The sequence below is a fragment of the Tinamus guttatus genome, unplaced genomic scaffold, assembly GCF_059628265.1.
Source record: "Tinamus guttatus ecotype Peru unplaced genomic scaffold, ASM5962826v1 Tinamus_guttatus_pri_ptg000241l, whole genome shotgun sequence".
In the NCBI taxonomy this organism is placed as follows: Eukaryota; Metazoa; Chordata; class Aves; order Tinamiformes; family Tinamidae; genus Tinamus; species Tinamus guttatus.
The window spans coordinates 293,595-311,668 of record NW_028288775.1 but is presented as its reverse complement, the minus strand read 5'-3'; the positions used below and the strand labels follow the sequence as shown (position 1 = coordinate 311,668).

At 40.9% G+C, this 18,074-nt stretch overlaps 1 protein-coding gene across 1 annotated transcript; it reads left to right on the top strand.

Annotated features, from left to right (window-relative positions):
• Window positions 1-144: 144 nt before the first annotated feature.
• Window positions 145-14,833, top strand: ASB3 (ankyrin repeat and SOCS box containing 3). The gene is made up of 9 exons (XM_010218132.2): window positions 145-353; window positions 2,280-2,438; window positions 5,963-6,075; window positions 6,610-6,745; window positions 7,844-8,021; window positions 9,436-9,633; window positions 10,573-10,824; window positions 12,004-12,137; window positions 14,541-14,833. Exons 1-9 carry the CDS (start codon window positions 158-160, stop codon window positions 14,801-14,803), a joined length of 1,629 nt encoding a protein of 542 aa, XP_010216434.2. The 5' UTR covers window positions 145-157; the 3' UTR covers window positions 14,804-14,833.
• The last annotated feature ends 3,241 nt before the right edge of the window (window positions 14,834-18,074 follow it).

Here is an 18,074-nt window from a genome sequence, read left to right as displayed (position 1 = left end):
AACTGGACAGACCCAGTGATTCTGTCCATGTATTTAAAACTATTCTGGGCTTTTGTAATCTGTAAATGTATATTTCACACTAACAGATACTTATTTTTTCTCCTCTCCTCATTTCTCTTATTTTCCCATCCTTGCCTCAGAGTTTCCTTTGTGAAGAATGGATTTCTCAGAGGCCTATTCTGATAGATGTTCTGCTGTGGGACTTGCAGCTAGAGAAGGAAATGTGAAAATGCTCAGGAAACTAATTAAAGAGGGATACAGCATTGATGTCCCGGATAACAGGGGATGGATGCCAATCCATGAAGCAGCAGTCCGCAATTCAGGAGAATGTCTGAGGCTACTTATTCAGGCTGGTAAGGAAAATTTGTTATGAGATTGTATGAATTTCTGTTGAAATTCTTCTGTGATATAAACCAATATAAATCAAATGCCTTTCTTGCATCATATTCTTATTTGGCTAGTAAATTTAAAGGTACCTTTCTAATATTTGACTAGATATCTTTTTTTTTTTTTCCTAAAAAAAAAGGCACTTTCTTACTCTGTACAGAGGTTTATTTGATATTATATTTTATTGCCTGGTTGAAAACATGTGCAGTCAGTGCTAACTATACTCACTTCCCGAAGTTCTATTCATGATACAGAGGAGTAACTATATTATGTCGTATTTAAAAAGCTGATGTAGGCAGCGGCCTACATTTAAAGATTTTTTCCTTTGGTAGTTGTAGAGCTCTTTGTACACATGAGAGCTGAGCGTGTCCAATATTCGGACAGTAACAGTGACAGGTGGAGGTGACCACAGGCTCTCTTCTGGAAGCTTTTGTTATTTCAGATGCCTGGATAAGATGGACTTAGAGTTTGTAGCACACTTACTAGAACATTCAGAGCAATCATCTCTCGCTCCTGCACAGCCTGGTCAACATTCCATCGTGCCAACCCTCTGGTCTGATTTAATGTGATCTGCTCACTAGAGGTTAGGTTCTAGGTGGCAACCTACGATGCTGGTTAGGCTCCTGCGAAGTGCTGCACATCTTATAAAGAGAATATGCTGATGGATAATCTGGTAAATCTCTAGCAGTGTAGAGCCACTAAGTAAAATAAATTTCTTTGGGCAAAATGATAAGACCTGTGATGGTAATATGATAATATTCAAAACAATAGCATGGTAATACTCATGATAACACAGTAAATGCTATCATGAGAAGTTGATTAATAATAATGAAAAATAGTAGGAATCATTTTGTCTCTATCTTCTTCTCCTTCCCTAAACCTTTAGACATACCTATCAAATAACAACACATCTTCCTTCTGCTAAACATTCTCTTCATATCTTCTTCCCATCCTAGGTCCTTGAAAGGTCTGATTATTGTGTTAGCTGTAGCTCTCTGTGTTTTACAGAAGCAAGATCACTAGCCTTAATCTTCTGTTTTGTATGCAAATTGTTTGTTCTCATACCCAACTCATACACAAATGCTGTTTTTTTTTTTTTTCCCCCTCTCACTTCGTCATGTCAAAGATGAGTTAGATTGCACACTGTTGATGAGGTCAGGCTCCCTCATATTGCTTACACAATGGATGTTTCTTGAAGAGTTTCCTAGTATGTTTATAGATTCCTCTCTTGGAGATCAAAATCTGGTCATATATACTAAAAACCCACCCGAGTGCCACATAATATATTTAAATGTGCTATGAAACTAGAATCTTACATTTGCTCTAGAAAGCACTTACTTCATGAGAAATCAGGGAGCTTAAGCAACTTATTGAGATACAATCCTGTTTCTAATGGTTAAGAATTGTCTCACTGGGGTGAATTTCACACTTTCAGCTTTCACTGAAGCTTCAAAATGGGATTTATCTTCAGCCATCCAAAAAAAATGTTGAGCTCCACCTCCTAGAACTACCTCCTGAATGCAAGAGAGAGTGGTTGTCTATACTGATTTCACTCATTACATTAAAAAGGCAAAGAGGAAAATTGTACTTATTGCAACAAATGTACTTCTTCACTTTATTGTGGGACAATCTGTCCTGTGGGTTTTTTTTCCCTTCTGCTCTAAAGTATTTGCTATCTGTGTCTGAGATTAGTTAAGAAACAGAATGACAACTGGTTCTGCCTTAACAATCTCTGTCCAAGGATGTACAGCCAGCAATGACTGATACTTGCAATAGTCTGAAACCATGTTCAAGTGTACTCTGTAGGCCATATATCTCCAATTACTCATTTTAAGAAAACAACTGTGTTAATCTATTGCTAAACATACCCCTTCCACGGTCCTTGCTTTTAGCTCCATCTGAGAAGTACCTACAAGCAGAGACGTTTGAAGGCCTGTGTGCGCTGCATCTCTCCGCCAGCCACGGGTGTGCAGAAAGCGTCAGCACTCTTCTGGGAGCTGGAGCTGATCCTAATAAGGTCACTACTGAAGCCACCACCCCGCTGTTTCTAGGTGATGCATGCTTGCTTGAGACCTGAGAATACTGACATGTAGGCAAGAGCCATGCTATAGCCCCAAGTTTATTCACGGCTTATCGTGCTTCATATCTTTTGAAGCCTTTTGTATAAATACTAAGGTTGTAGAATCAGAGATGGAGTGGTTTAAATAGTCTGCTATTTCCCTGCTGCCTCAGCACTGCATTTCAAAATCAAGTTGTAAAACAGAGTAGACTTTTATATCTTTGTTTCTTTCAAGCGCAGAAAAGGTCTAGAATCTTTTGTGTCTTTATAAAAGAAGCGAGTTATTTACATACTGAGTGGGCCAATTCTTTCTCTTCATATGTTCTGTGAGCAGGTGCTCATTGATTAAGTCAGTGCTTTAAAGTTTGCATGACTGTCTTCAGGTACATCTGTAAGAAATAAATAATTTTTGTGTGTTAAATGACTCTTCTAATTGACTTCTGCATGATGTATTTTTCGGTTACAAACTTGCTGGGTATTTTAGTGATCTCCTGTAGCAAAAGGTTGTCAAGGTATTTTGTAAAAGCTTATGAAATTGATAGGCAGAAGATCTTTTGGTTTTATTATGTGTAAACTAATATGTAGAGTTGCATTTCTGCATATGCTTATTTATTAGAATTAGTGCTCTACTAGCCATCTGTGATGAAATGCAAAAATTAATCAAACAGAAGCTGCAACCTATTTCTAATACCTCTTACCTTCTAAAATGAAACTTATTTTATGGATGATTTTTAGAAAAATTGTTCTTAAGTCCTATGGTCTGTTGTTTGGTTATTCTCAAGCACTTCAAAAATGCCTGCAGACGGAAGATTTTAGTCTCTAGTTTGTGTATGCTTCATATGTCTTATCGTTAGCATGCTGTTTAAGCAAATAATCCCCTGTTGGAGGGCCTTTTTAATGCAAGTAAATCAAACCCATGAGGGGTTTTTACCTTGCTAATCCTCAATAAACATAGCATTCATTGGCAAGTTCTTATTTTTATACTGAGCTAAGGAAAAGATCAAGTTGTGCACTGTGTTTAGATTTATTTAGGAGCCCATTCACTTTTTGCTTTCCTACAGCTAAGTAGCTTACTTGCTTAAAACTGCTTGTTCCAGGTAGCTCCTGAGGGGACATTGCCATGGCAGGAGCACCAGGTAGTGGCTCTTTGCACAATATGGGAGAGCCTGCCTAGGTGTGAGGGGATGTGGATGGAGGGACAGTGGGTGGTTGGAAAGCTGCTGTGCTTGAAAAGGTTAGTTTTCATTAATCATTTTGTATGGCTGGAAGCATGTGCTAAAGCTGGAAATATCTGGGGGAGGTAGATCATGGGCCAGATGTGCCCATGTCAAGGCTGAATGCGGAGATGATGTTGAGGGCAGGTTGTATAAAGCTTGGAGTGCCCGTCTTACAGCCACGGAAATGCCAATTCCTTATGCAGATGCCTGAAGGTAGCACCTAGATGCACAGAGAGGAGCAGAGAGGGCAGATCTAGAGCTGCCTGTTGCTTAAGGGCTTGTTGCCTGTGGGCCAGCAGGCGTCAGCCCGAGCTAAGCAACAGGACAGGACAGCCATGCGAGGAAGCCCAGCTCCTCATGAGCATCCTTCCCTTTGGCAGGGTCGAGATGCGCATGTGGCATTAGCTGTAGCTGGAAGCAGTTTCCTTGGGAACTTCTGGAAACCTTGGAGGAGCCTCTTGCTCCGTGTCATGGCGCATTCCACTGCAGCATGTGACAGGATTTTCTCTGTCCTGTTCGTGCAAAGCTGGAGTTAGGGCTTCCTTGACTGAAATTTTGCCAATAATGCACGTGAACATTTTGTAGGCTGTAGAATACTCTGCTGAGAGTTTTCAGGGAAGGCATTTACAGAGCAGCCTTTGCTTGTATTGTTTGCTTTGAGCCTTAGATATCTAACTCAGTTCTCTAGCATAAATATATATAACGGGTATATTTTCATTCCTTGCCTGCTTTGTGGTCTGCCTTAAATCAATGTTGCGCTAATATAAGCACTAATTATAAATGTTAGATGGTAAGAGGAATAGTATATTTTCAGTTTGGTTTCTTTTTTAGAAGTGTATTAACTTAACCAGAATGTTTCTACTGATAATCACTGTGAAATACGGTGTATCATTGATTGTAAAAGTCATTGAAGAACAATGGCCACATTATTTATCTCCAGACAAATGCCTTCTGCCTCAGAGAAATGGTCTGCAGAAGATCACTAAGTGATCTTTCTGTGTGTGCCTTGTTTCGCATAGCAAGTGGTCTGCTGGTTAGCGATGCATCTTGCAGATCAGCTATAAATGCTAAAAGGTGCATTTCTGCAAGAATAAAAATGCTGAGAATAAGGTTGAAGTTGGTTATCATGCAGAACATGGTTTAGGAAAGGGGAATTGACTAGAAATTGTTGCTATGACCTCTTCGATATCTTATTGCAGCTGTTGTCTGCATTAGCATTTAACTGTTCTGTGCTCACCTGGCATTTGGAAAGGTGTATTAAGCATAAGCAGAAGGCTCTCTCTTATCTGAAGGACTGAGGTTTGAGGGGCTGACTGCAGCAGCATGGGTTTGTGCTCGGTACATCTTGATGCAAAGGTGCATATTGTGAAATTGCATTTAGCAGGGTGAGTCTCTGAGCTCCAACGTGGAGTTCTTACAAATCCCGTTGCTTTCGGCTTCCAAGCCTCTGACTTGCTGCACAAATATTATTAAGCTTTATTCAGCAACAAATATATCTTAAATATGTAAAACACGGAGACGTTTAAGCTCTTTCAGTGGCCAGAATCACTGTGCCTGTTGCAATGAATAGTAGCACTAGAGAGAGCCCAGTCTCCACTTCTTTCAGTGGCCTTTTGGGGGGATTTAACTGTTATCATTTCTTTCCCGTCTTAATTTATATTGGTATGTAGCTGTAGCTACATTGTACGCATCCTCTTTGCCATGAGGTTAAATAGGGAATTAGTTCTGATAATAATGAATTATTTTGTGTGGCAATTGTGTGGCAAGTCAGAAGGCAAAACCCCTGTTACCTACATTTTACATTGGCATGCAATGTGTATGCAGCCCGGCAGGGCTGAGCAAGGTGGCTTGTGTGGGTTGTCATACATGAGCATATTCAGAAGATAACATCCCCAGCCTAAACCTTTGAGCCCACTGAAAACAGGTATCTGAGGAGGTTGTTATGGTTTCAGAAAAGCTGGTGTTAAAGCTGGTCTGATAAAAGTCTAGCTAAGCAGAGAAATAGCATTTCCTTAGGAATAAGCACAGAAGGCTCTGTTAGAAATCATTTGCTTTATATCAAAAATGCTGGAAGAGAGGTTGTGTGTGTTTGTTACTTAGACCAGACAATGAATATCATAGTAAGCAGTGCTGCACAATCATTTAGAAGAAATCGGGTTTTGAGGGGGAAAATAAATGTAAAGTAGCGATGGTTATAGCAGTGGGAACTTGGTGACAAGATCGTCTGAGTTGTGTACTGGCTCCTTTAATTTTATATCTGTAAAAAAAATATTTCTTTTTTTAACTATTCTGTTTGAAGCTGTTGAAAATGGACATACAGACATTGTAAAGCTTCTGCTTCAACATGGAGCAAATGTTAATGGACATCACTCTTGGTCTGGATGGAATTCTTTGCATGAAGCTTCTTTTCAGGTAACCTGAAAGTGCATCATATCATTTCTGTGTAATTGGTGTATTCTGAATGATGCTTTGTAATTTACCCTTTTTTGAAGGGATTTTTCCTAAACCACATAATCCATAAGGCAGTCTAAATGTAAACTCTTCGGTGCATCTGAAACTACACAAGGTATCGGGTAGCAATTTCTATTTAAGTATTATAAATGGTTGAATGTGGTTATCAGGTTATATATTATATTTGGGGAGTGAATTTGTTAAAATATTTTGGGGGGGGGGGCAGGGATGGGGAGAAGACTTTTCTTTCGCATCTCATCATAAGGAAATATCCAAGCTATTTCTAGAACAGAAATATGTTTGCTTAATGGTTCTAATGTACTAATTTCATTTCTGTTTAATGGGAAAAATGAAATTAAATTTGTCTAGCTTTTCAGTTTTTATTTAGATAATGGACTATATTGCATCTTTTCTGTTTGTGTTTTGAATCTATGGGAAAATGGGTTTGGTCAGTTTCCTGTTCTTTTTGTTTAAGAGTAAAATTATGTGTTTCAGAGACATACTGAGATAATAAAAATTCTCCTGGAGAAAGGCGCAAACAAGGAATGTGAGGATGACTTTGGAATTACCCCTTTGTTTGTTGCTGCTCAGTATGGGAGGCTGGAGAGTTTAAGAATGCTTGTGTCCTATGGTAATTGTCATCATTCATTCAGCCTCACTGTTCCTGGGCTTGCACTGGGTTGCCAGCAGATACAGTTTTGCTTCTATTCCTGCACTTCATAATTTCATAACTCTATCTTATTTACTGAAATCATGTTATTTCAGGAATTTGAACTACTTATCTGTAAGTGATACTAAGAAATAGGAATTCAAACCCATGAGAAGGTTAAGGACCAGATTTCATGGTCTTACTAATAACTCTCAATAGCACTACATAAGTGGCCTTATTTTGTTATGCTGATCTTGGAGGGAGCTGGAATGGTGCCCCCCAGGCTCATGACAATATTCTCTCCTCTTAAGAGAAGAAAATCAGACATAAAGCTCATTTTTTGGACTATACATGTAAGCCATGAATGTGATTTATAATTCTGCTTCTTACATATTTTTTTATTATTAGGATACAATGCACTGCTAATAATTTGCAGGGTTATGAGCCTAACAATTTGTCAGTAAAGCAAAATTATTGACATATTGAATAATGGCAGTGTCCTTTATATGGAGAAATGTATTTTCCTGTTACTTAAGTTTTATTAGTGTAGCGTAGATAATCAATATCTAAGGATCCATTACTTCACACCACTGCATTTTTCAATGTTTGATTTTTCAATGTTTCAATGATTAATCTAAAAATAGAACAAATAATGTAAAGCACTGTTTCCTCATCTGATCCTTGTGCTAAGGAATGTGCGCACACCAAACTCTACTGTTTTTTGAAAATAAGTTATTTTTTTCCCAAGAACCCGAAGCTGTACTTACAGGACTTCAGATGATCATCAGAACACTATGCTTTATACACACACACACACACACACACACACACACACACATATATATATATATATATACACACACACACACACACATATATATGTGTATTTGCATTTACAGTTTACAAAGCTAGCAACAAGCTAGTAAAATTTTTTATTTTTTATTTTTTTAATATTGCAGTGGAAAACGGTTTCATGGCAAAGTCGATCCGTGAAAAGCAATTACTAATTAACACTGATTTGTCATTTGCTTTGTGCTTACTTTGTGAATCTGTCACATAAAGTATGGGCCTCTTTGGCAGGTGCAAACATCAACTGTCAGGCCAAGGACAAAGCCACTCCCCTGCTGATCGCGGCGCAGGAGGGTCACACCAAGTGCGTGGAGCTGTTGCTCTCTGAAGGGGCCGACCCAAACCTCTACTGTAATGAGGAGGAATGGCAGTTACCTATTCACGCAGCAGCTGAAATGGGCCATAAGAAGTAGGTGATTGGACGATATCTTCACATGAATGAGTCTGATTACTAAAACCTAACCAGCAAAGTGAACATTCAGCTTGAAAAGGAGGAAAAACAAGTTGTCAGACTGATTTGTGGTTTAGGGTTAAAACTCTTCGGGTTTTAAAGGTTTGTTTGTATTTCCAGTGAAGTCAACGATTGCTCAAAATTCAGCATCTAACCTGGGTCTGATCCATTTCCAAAGCAATTTAGAGGGGCTTCCAAAAAGGGAGTAACTGTTGAAATCAGATAGAAATCACATAGTAGGCATATTGCTTTCTCATTCAAAACAAAACAATAGCATATGCTTTATACATCACTTGAACAGCCCTTAATTAGTATTATAGTCCTGTCCTTGAAGGAACAGAAAGAATCATAGGCAAGTAATGAATTAGCTGAACCAGCCAGAAAATCAAAGCCACAAAACTGCTCTGGTAATCCTTGTAAAATGTGTTTATAGCTTTGCCCAATCCCAATGAAATAAGGGGCTTTGCAGCAGAAAGATTACAGGTGGAAAGGAATTCCTAGAGTGGCAGGTCCCTTGGAGCTTCCCTCAGGACCCCTGGGATTTGCACACGTGTGACAGCACTTAAAGCAAGGGAACCACCTGTGAAGAAGTTTTTAGTGTAGTTGCTTTTGCCTTGATTGTTAGCAGAAGTAGCTCCTCAGCTGATTGCTGTCGAAGTGCCTCAAACTGAGGCCTCTACTCGGGTAATGAAGAGGTCAGACTGTCATAGATTGAGAAAGATGAAGAAAAATATCTCAGAGCGAGAGATGAGTTGGCCAAGCTGTCAGTACTAGAAATGTTTCTGAATCAAATGCTGCCTTCACTGCCTTTGCAGCCTCTGAGCATCATCAGTAAATTTTCCTGGCAAAGGAACCCATGTTTATTCACTAATCCCTGCTAGCTGAGAGGAATGTAAGTCAAAGGCATGAGGTGTGAGAGTGATTTTTCTGCTTCAGTCTCTCAATGAGTGCTGTTGAGCAGAAGTGAATATTCATTTTTGTCTGCAACTCACATGTTCAGTTTACCTCCAAACTCTAGAGATCCAAATGAGCCCCCCAGGCACACACTGCTGTAAAATGGACTGTAGGATAACATAGCCAATCAAGGTTTGGTCAGAATGTGTTTGTTGCTAACAGATTCAGAATTTAAGGGTATGTGCAGTAATATCATTCTTTAAGCCAGCCACGATGCAAATCAGTGGCAAAGCCTGTTATTTTTGTGTGGTCACATGGATGAAATGAGGAATGCTCTTCCCTTAAGCAGACTCCACAGTGAAAAAATAAGTAAGCTTTTCTTCTTAAGTGGCAATGAGTTTATGATAATTGACCAGAAAATTAAAAGTCACTGTTTGATAAGACCTCCCAAATAAGCAGTGATTTAAAATATTTGCAGTATCCTGGAGTTGCTCATACCACTTACTGATCGGATCTGTGATCAAGGAAAAGACAAAGTGAGCCCTGTGTACTCAGCGATTTATGGTGGTAATGAGGAGTGCCTGGAGATGTTACTTAAGCAAGGCTACAGTGCAGATGCTCAAAAGTGCCTCACCTTTGCCTGCAGATCGCCCATGTGCATGGTTTTCCAAAAAAAGTATGTATACCTCCCTATTTTCAAATTATTCACTAGTGTGTTGTCATGTTTTTGCTTTCTGAATGTGCAGAGTTGTTCTGCCCTCTTTCCTCCACTCCGGAGATGACAGAGTTAAGCCTGAAGCACCTGAGTGACGTGCGGAGTTTGGATTATGTGCGTGAGCTGCACAACCTTGTTCACACCTCCTTTGGGAAGCCCATCTCTTTGAAGAGCAGTCTTGTCAAACATAATTGCAGTCTAGCTTTCCTGCTTTCAAAAAGCCTTATCAGCCCATCTCTGTCTTCTGGGAACCGGGCTTGATGCTGTAGTTGAATCAGTCAAGACTCTTAATTAGCTAGATGCTTTTTAGTGAGGAAGAGTTATTAGGAAATACTGATTTACTTTCTCCATATGCCTGTGCTGTGCTTAGATAGGTGTATATAGAAGTATGTTTTAGACATACTTCTGTAATTAAAGGTTCCTTCCCATATACATATCCTGGAAATAGAAGCACTGGAAACTCCGCCTGCACGTCAGAACCCAGCGCTTTCCTGGAAGGTGGTTCCATGACACTAGAACAGGCTGCCCAGAGTCTTCATCCTGCTAGAGAAGCTGCAAACCCCAAATATTAAAGGATACATAAATAATATAAAGAGTATTATATAATAGTCAAATATACACATATATATGTAAATCCACACACATATCATCTTATTATAGGTGTTTGCAATATGTACTTGTTACATGTTATTAATCAATAGCATAGCATTTTTTTAAAACCTTATCGAGGCTGTTCCATCCATGTAAGAGCAGTACTGGGGTTGCTCACTAGGGCCTCCTAAAAGAGCCTTGCCTTTTAAGCTGATGTGTTATGGACACAGTGATAATTAGTAAAACTCAGAAGGCAGATGTTTTCTCTGATATGCTAACAAGATGCTATGCTTTGTATCCTGTTTATAGGTTTTTTGATTTAATTGATATTCTCCTCAAATATGGGATCACCCTCCTTGGGATTAACTTGGGATATTGCCTGTTGCATGGGAAGTTTACTTTGTTCCGACGCTTCTTGACGTTGGGGTGTGAGCTACCTTCTGAGGAGCAGCTGCCGGAGTTCATAAGCTATGCAGTGAAAGCACACGAGCAGTATAGGGAATGGCTGCCTCATCTCCTCTTGGCTGGCTTTAATCCATTGGATTTACTCTGCAAGTTGTGGTAAGACATATTTTTTAAATAATATCTGCTAGTTTGTTAGGTTTTTTTTTTTTTTTTTTTTTCAGGGGCACTCAAGGGACAGTCCCTGATAATTTGTTGCCATGAACTGGAAGCAGAGAAGATCATGGAAGGCCTGAAGGGAAAGATTTATGGATAAAGTCTAGGTTCAGTAAAACCGATTTCCTTCCCTGTTTGAGGAAGGAAGTCAGTGTGAGAATTGTTTTCTCTCTACTCTGGATAAAGGCTTCCTTATCCATTTTGATATCAAACATCTGGTTAGCCACAATTTTTGTTTAACTTTGAGTGTGCAAAGCAAAGCCACCAGTCTGTTAAAGAAACGTAGGCTACCAGAAATCTTTCCTGTATTTTTCAGTGAATGTAGAAATGCAGTCAAACGAGACATCTCTTAATGTTGAAAAACAATATGGTATTTTTTAAAAACACAGAAAGGACATAAAATAACCTTAACTAAAAACTCCTACTATGCGATTTTTCTGTGGTGAGAGCTTTTGTTTCAGGTGAAATTTCAGATGTGTATGCATTTAACTAGGAGGTTACTCCGTTAAATGGTATGGTTTTTCATCATACATAACACTGCAGCAGTTTAGTTATACTTGCTTATACTTGCTGCGCTACCGAGCTGAGGTCTTATTGAAAGTTCTTTAGACACTGTAAAGATTTGAAATGTAAATCATACTGATTTCTACATAGGCCGAGAAGCAATCTCTGGAGACAGGAGCATTTGAAATACTTGTGAATTCTGTATTGATTTAATTTAAAAAAAAAAAAAAAGTGGTATGAATTTTTCTCCAAATGTGATGGAAAATATTTTAATATCCTCATAACAAGGCCTTAAAATCTAGTTGGAAATGGGACAATTTGTTAATGGGAAGGAGAATTCTGCCTATTACTGGGGCCTGTAAATTTTAGAACAGTTCAGCCATTGCAGTCTAACTTCTTAAAAGTAAAGGGGGAAGATGTAATTGCAAGATTAAAGGGCTGTCCTGGCAGCATTAGTTTGGAATTCTCTTCAGTGTTTTTTGTTGCTGTGCTTCAGATGTAGATGGTTAAGGCTCTATCAGAAATAATAAAAGCATTCCTGCTCCTTTTTCCCCCCCAATATAATTTTTATGCTATTCTGCAAAATTAAATGATTTGTGGGATTTTATTGTTACGTAGGATTTATTCTGTCAATGGGGATGCCCTTAACTTTGTCCTGGAGTTCACCAACTGGAAGAGACTTCCTCCAGCTGTAGAACGAAACCTTTCAGACTACAAGGAGGGTTCCACTTGGATTCTAAGTAGTCATTTTGGTAAGATTCAATCGGGGAAAAAAGTCCTCTGTATATACCAGTTTCCAGGATGTACATGGAAAACAGTGTTTTGTGCTGCTGTTAGTGCTAATGCATGATGGCAATACAACGTCAAGTAATTAAAAAACGCATGTTCAGAATTGAAGGAGTGCTGGAGAGAAGGACGTTGCAGTAAAGGCTGTTCTTGAGCAAGTTGCTTCCCAGGGCTGGGTGCCTGGACCAAGGTAGGGGATTCGTCTCTGCATCCTCAGGGTTGGGAGTTGGTTATGTCCGTTCCGAGGTGGAGCGGGATTCGGGAGGCCCCTCTCCAGGCACTGGGTACCTTCCAATAATCCTGCTCCCCCGGTGACAGGTCCATGTTTGACAAGAAGCTCCTGGGCTTTACAAAAGCTCTTGTTGCTCTGCTGCCCTCCTGCTCTTGAAATAAAAGTCATCCCATTGCATATGGGAGCCACATAACCCTGGGCTGCTTGGTTAGGGGAAGGGATGGCAAAGATAGTGTGTGATTGTCAGTTAATAAAGAGACAAGCAAACAAATGAACTACCACTTCTTAATAATGAATAGGTTATGCTAAGCTCTGCTTGGGAGTTGCCTTTTGTTTTCCGTTGGCCGGCAGACATGATGTAATGTCTGCACCTGAGCCTTTGGTCAGTGAAATTAGCCTTTTTGTGCAGAACCTGCCTCTCGGTGCCTTCAGCAGAAGGGGTCCTCTCTGCTGCTTCTGCTGCTCTTCCTGTCTCTCCTTCCTCCTCGTTTGAACTGCTCTCGCAGCCAGGCTCTTGCCCAGGCACCTTTGCCAACGCAATTGCTCCCCATTGTCTTTCTGCTGCTTGATGCTGCTGGCAGAGACCCTGGTCTTCTGCCTCCTTTAATGCTTTTAATGTTTCCTCAGCCTTAGTTCAGTCTGTGTTCTTTTTGATTAGGTGTCTCTCACAACATCTAAAAAAAAAAACCCAAATCTCCTTTGGAGGTCAGTTTTAAACAAGAATTCCCTTTTTAACTAGCCTGGCCTTTATTTCTTCTTGCAGTCAAATAGAGATCAACTTCTGCATAGCTACAAAGCTTGTCTGTGTCTTGGGTCTGCATTTTTCTGGTGCTTTTAGCGAGAGCTCCATGTGATGTCTTAGGTTTGTGTTCCTTTAGGTATGTTCCTGATGTGAGTGAAGAAAAGCTTGGTCTAATAGTTGTGTTCTGGTTTGAAGCCCCAAGTTGCTGAAGCTGCAAGGTTGTCCTGGTCAGAACAGGAGGCTTGTCAGAAGGTAGTGAGAAATGTAACTTGTGTATAAAGGAGCTGTGAGCAGCAGTTGGAAGAGGGCAAGTCCTTTTGGAGGCTTCTGTCTAGTGGAATTTTGCTGGCTTACTATCATGCAATTGATGTTAGTGTTGTTGTATTTGAGGCCAAATCTTGAGGTTCGTGTCAGAATAAGCTATACTATAATATGAAAGCTTGCTTGACTGTACTTTTACAGACACATTTTTATATATCTTTGAATGAAGGGGTTGTCCCTGGTCAAATTATTTGGTAAAGTCTTAGACACAGTGCAAACCTTTGGTATTATATGCTAGTTTACAAAGGACTGTATAAAGTGAAAGGGCATTGGAGGTGCTCTCTCTTATTCCAGCTACACTCTGTTCTTCCAGAGGTCACTGTAAGCATTAAGAATATTTATTAAAAGACACGTTATAGAAGACCTTAGAACTCATGCTGTGACAGCACTAATACTCAGCTTGTCAGTATTGCCTTGAAATAAGCTGAGAGTTTGTATGCACCTATGACTCCTGTGTATAATCACAAGAGAAAAAGAGAAGAGGATCCTGAGCACTAGTTTCTCATTTCATGTCAAAGAATGCAAATAACTTTAAGTGTTCCGTACAAAAATGTGTAGTGGTCTTGGCAGGTCTTAATCCATTACAGGAAGTCAAGTTAAAATAGCAATGACTTCAACAAAAATAAATGAGTCTTGTTGCTATTTAATACTATTCTGGAAGAATATGTTACCTTTTTACCTTTTATTTTGTTGTTGTTGCTTGATTTACTGGACTTCCTTATTTTTCATTTCTTGTAATCTGGCATGGGCTTCTCTCTCTCCAGGCAGCTGGTTGTTTTAGGCAGGTTGGATGAAACTTTCTGATCAAGGATAAAACATTGCTGAAAAATTTTGAGAAGTTTAAGGGTTTATTTTGTTTATTTGTTTTGCTTTTTTTGTTTCACATAAGGACTATACTCTGTACTTAAGCTCCTGAATAGTCATTCTCTAGCAGACAAGGGACCTTGGCAACCAAGAACTCTGCTTGCTTATCTGGTACAAACACGGGGCGCTGTCTGAATCGGGGAACTGTGCACAAGCCACGTGCTCCCGTATTTCTGTTCACTGTTTGATTCATCTTTTTAAATTTTTCAGCCATCGTTCCTCCCTTGTCTCATCTTTGTCGTCTTGAGATCTGGTCCATTTTGAAGAGCGAGCGTCTGCGGCCGGAGAGCTTTATCCGTGGATTGCCACTACCAGCCTGTCTCCAGGACTACCTCCTCTACTTGGACATACTGAAGGCCAATGCAGTTCCCACAGTGGTGGAGTCCCTGCGGGATGGCAGCGAGGGAATTGCTCCTGCCGGTCACTGCAGCTCCGAAGGGACAAGGGGAGTGTGTGGTGCTGCTCTCAGGTGATGACACTGCCTGAAATTTAGCTCTGTCACTGTAGAATCCAGAGTGGCGATTGGCCGTGAGCCAGGGAAGAGCTACTCTGTACACAGCGATCTGTAGTGACAGGCCTCTTCATGGCATAGTTTTCTATCAGACTGAGGAGTTTGTTGCAAGATCTGAGGTGCTGGTTTAGAAAGTCTGTCATGGACTTTTTAAGTCTGCAAGAGTTTTCTGTTTCTGAAAGGAACTTCTTAACTCTTAAAGAATAAAATTAGCTTTTTCAGTGAACGGAGCTTAGAAAAGGTTGAAATGTATTTGGTCAGACACTGTTAGTACTAACACTTAATTCCCAGTAGTGCTTATACCAAATGAAATATCTGAAATTATCTGTATTATTATTATTATTACGACTTTAGATGTTCAGGAGTGATCTAGGTGAACCAGAAATAGGACCCCAATAGGAAAAAAGAAGTGTTTGCAGAAGTAATTGTTTGCCTGGTCCTCTGTGTTCACAACTTGAAGACCTGCATTTTTATCATCACTTTCAGCCATCTTTATGTGCCTCTTTCTATGCTGCTTTCACTGAAGCTATTTTAGGATATTCATTTGCATAGAAAAATGTGCAGAGAACATTGAATGCACCACTTACTGTTCATTCTCCTTACATGACCTCATGCACTTAAGTTTTTCTGTGCAGTCATTGCAAAATATCATTGGACTGTTTGTTAATCCAGACGCTCATATGAGTATCATATATTTTTTTCTATGGAAAACATGTACAAACCCTATTCATATCTCTAAGTACTACAAAAATAAAATGCTTTTTGAAAGGCTGAAGTGTCTTATGTCATGAATTTGCCTCCTCAACTCGCTGATGAACGAGTGCTCGGAAGTGCCCTTGTGGTGTTAACTGGTGTCTTCAGTGTCAGACTCAAAAAGAAACAGTTCGTGCTTGCTCAGTAATGGCTGTGCTTTTGCGTGAAGTAGTGGAGATTATTTCTCATTTGTAAGCTGTTTCTTTATTTTTCGCTTGTATCACTGTTGGATATTTTAGTGGTCTCCTGTAGCAAAAGGCTGTCATTGTGTGTCGCCAATGGTTTCTGGGGAGCTACAGGCTTTCGTGCAGCCTCCTGGGGCCTCCGTGCGGACTGGGCTGGGGTGACCCTATGGCTTTTCATGTGTCTTCCCAGGGCCTCCATGTGCACTTGGCTGGGGAGGCCCACGGGCTTTCATGCGGCCTCCCCGTAAACACAAGGCCAGAGGAATCCTATGGGCTTTCATGCAGCCTTCTGTTCCGGATGGACTCAGGATTCGGCAATAATCACGCAGAACGAGGTGGCTACATCGAGCATTTATTCAGGTGAAAGCACATAAAAGCAGCAAAGTATGGATAACTACTCACAAGGTGACACCTGCTGGTGGGATACTGGACCTGAACATCCTCTCAAGCTGGCAGATCAGAGAGAGAGAATTGCTGACCGGCTCCTGCAGAGACAGCGTAGGTCTCAGAGTTAGGAGTTTCTCCTCCCCGCCGCTCTCTCCGCACTGTCCCCTTTATGCTCGATGCATCCTGGCACACAGGGTCATTATGACCCAGGAGGCAGGCCAGGGGGGCAAACTCTGCCTTCAGTTGTGCAACTCTTCCCCCCTGGGTGTGCAGGCGCCCATACCAGTGGGGAGTCCCAGCCCTCAATTCGAGGGTCCTGCCTTCCTCCTCTTCTTCCTCATTTCCGGGTGTTTGGTCTCCAAAGCTAGTTTGGAGGATGTCTGTGGTTAAGTTGGCTACAAGCCTGGTTGAGCGGCCGGCTTCGACAGGTTTTTGGAAGGGGCTGCCTGTGAACTGGGCTGAGCAGCTGCATCCACACTCCTTATTGCTCAGCCTAGGCAGGCAAACATCTTTGTTCTCAAGATCTGGCCTCTGCTTCCAGCAGGAGATTTTTATGACTCTACAGATCATAGAAATTTCCATCTCCCATACATGCCACCCCATGATCTGTAGAGGTCAATCTATCACAGTCAAGCACCCAAACAGATAGCATTTTCATAGCAGTCTCAACCATGCCTTGTGTCAGCATTATTATGCAAAGGGATACAGCATATAATAATATTGTAAATAGAAATAATAGCACTAATAATAGTTTCTGTAGCCATGGCCAACCCCACATCCATTGTCCGAATGGAGTCCAATCACCACCCACTCAATTGGTGAGTCAATTGCTGTAACGTCTGGACCTGGGCGTGCATAGATGTGGTGTGGTCGCTTAGAGTCATGCAGCACATGCCCTTTGCCTCCTCACACCTGTGGCCATGCAAAAGCAGAAGCATATCTGTCGCAGCGCGGTTGCATACTGAACCAAGTCTACATCTACCAACAATTATGACAAAGCTCTCGTTGTAGCATTGCTGGATTTTGCTAGCCAGCATCCCAGTCTGCATAGCGTGGTCAATGCTTGTGCGGTAGTGATCCCTGGAGCCAACGCCTTCGAGCAATGACATTCTTGCCTTTTTTTTTTTTTTTTTTGAACCTGGTCTGTAAAATAGTAAGTCCTCCTGCTGTGCAGGGTAGCGTAAGCAGTCCAGCAGGCCTACATGTGAGTTAGCAGAGCTAGCATAAGCAATTTTCTGGCAAGTTCTGTGTACTTAGTCACAAGTTAATTATGTTGTCACTCATGCCAGCAGCAGGCTGCTTGGTCTACACTTGCCTCCTAGATGACCCTCAGAGAGAGGTGGCCATCACTCACATCAAGGTCTGGCATGGCACGTGTCCCTACTGCTCAACGCCTAATGGGTTGCAGCCAACAGCGGAGCTCGAGGTTCTTCTTGGTGGCAAACACAGAGGTCAACCCAGTCTTGCCCTTGACTATGGTAGGAGGCGCTTAGACTTTTCAGCTGGTCATCAAGGTAGTGTCTCACTTGCCTCATGCAGTAGCAAGCCGCTATTATGGCAACACACAGAAATTCTCATTAAATATGCCTAACATACACAAAATCACAGCCTCTAATAATAACTACATTGTGAGTGCACATATTAGAGTCATTAAACACAGTCTGGTTATAACTTTCATTACTTAGCACATATTTACATGTTGTTCTAGAATACACGCATCCTTCCCCTACATAAGCTAACAGGGTTTTATTATTGCTCTGCAGATTGATCCCATAATGGCATCCACCCTCTTTGGTATCAAAAGGAAACATTGCTCGCCCTAAGGGCATCATCTTTGGGGGTAGGGGCAAGTAGAGCACAGATAAACCTTCTCGACGGTGACATCCACCAGGGCCAGTACATAGGTGA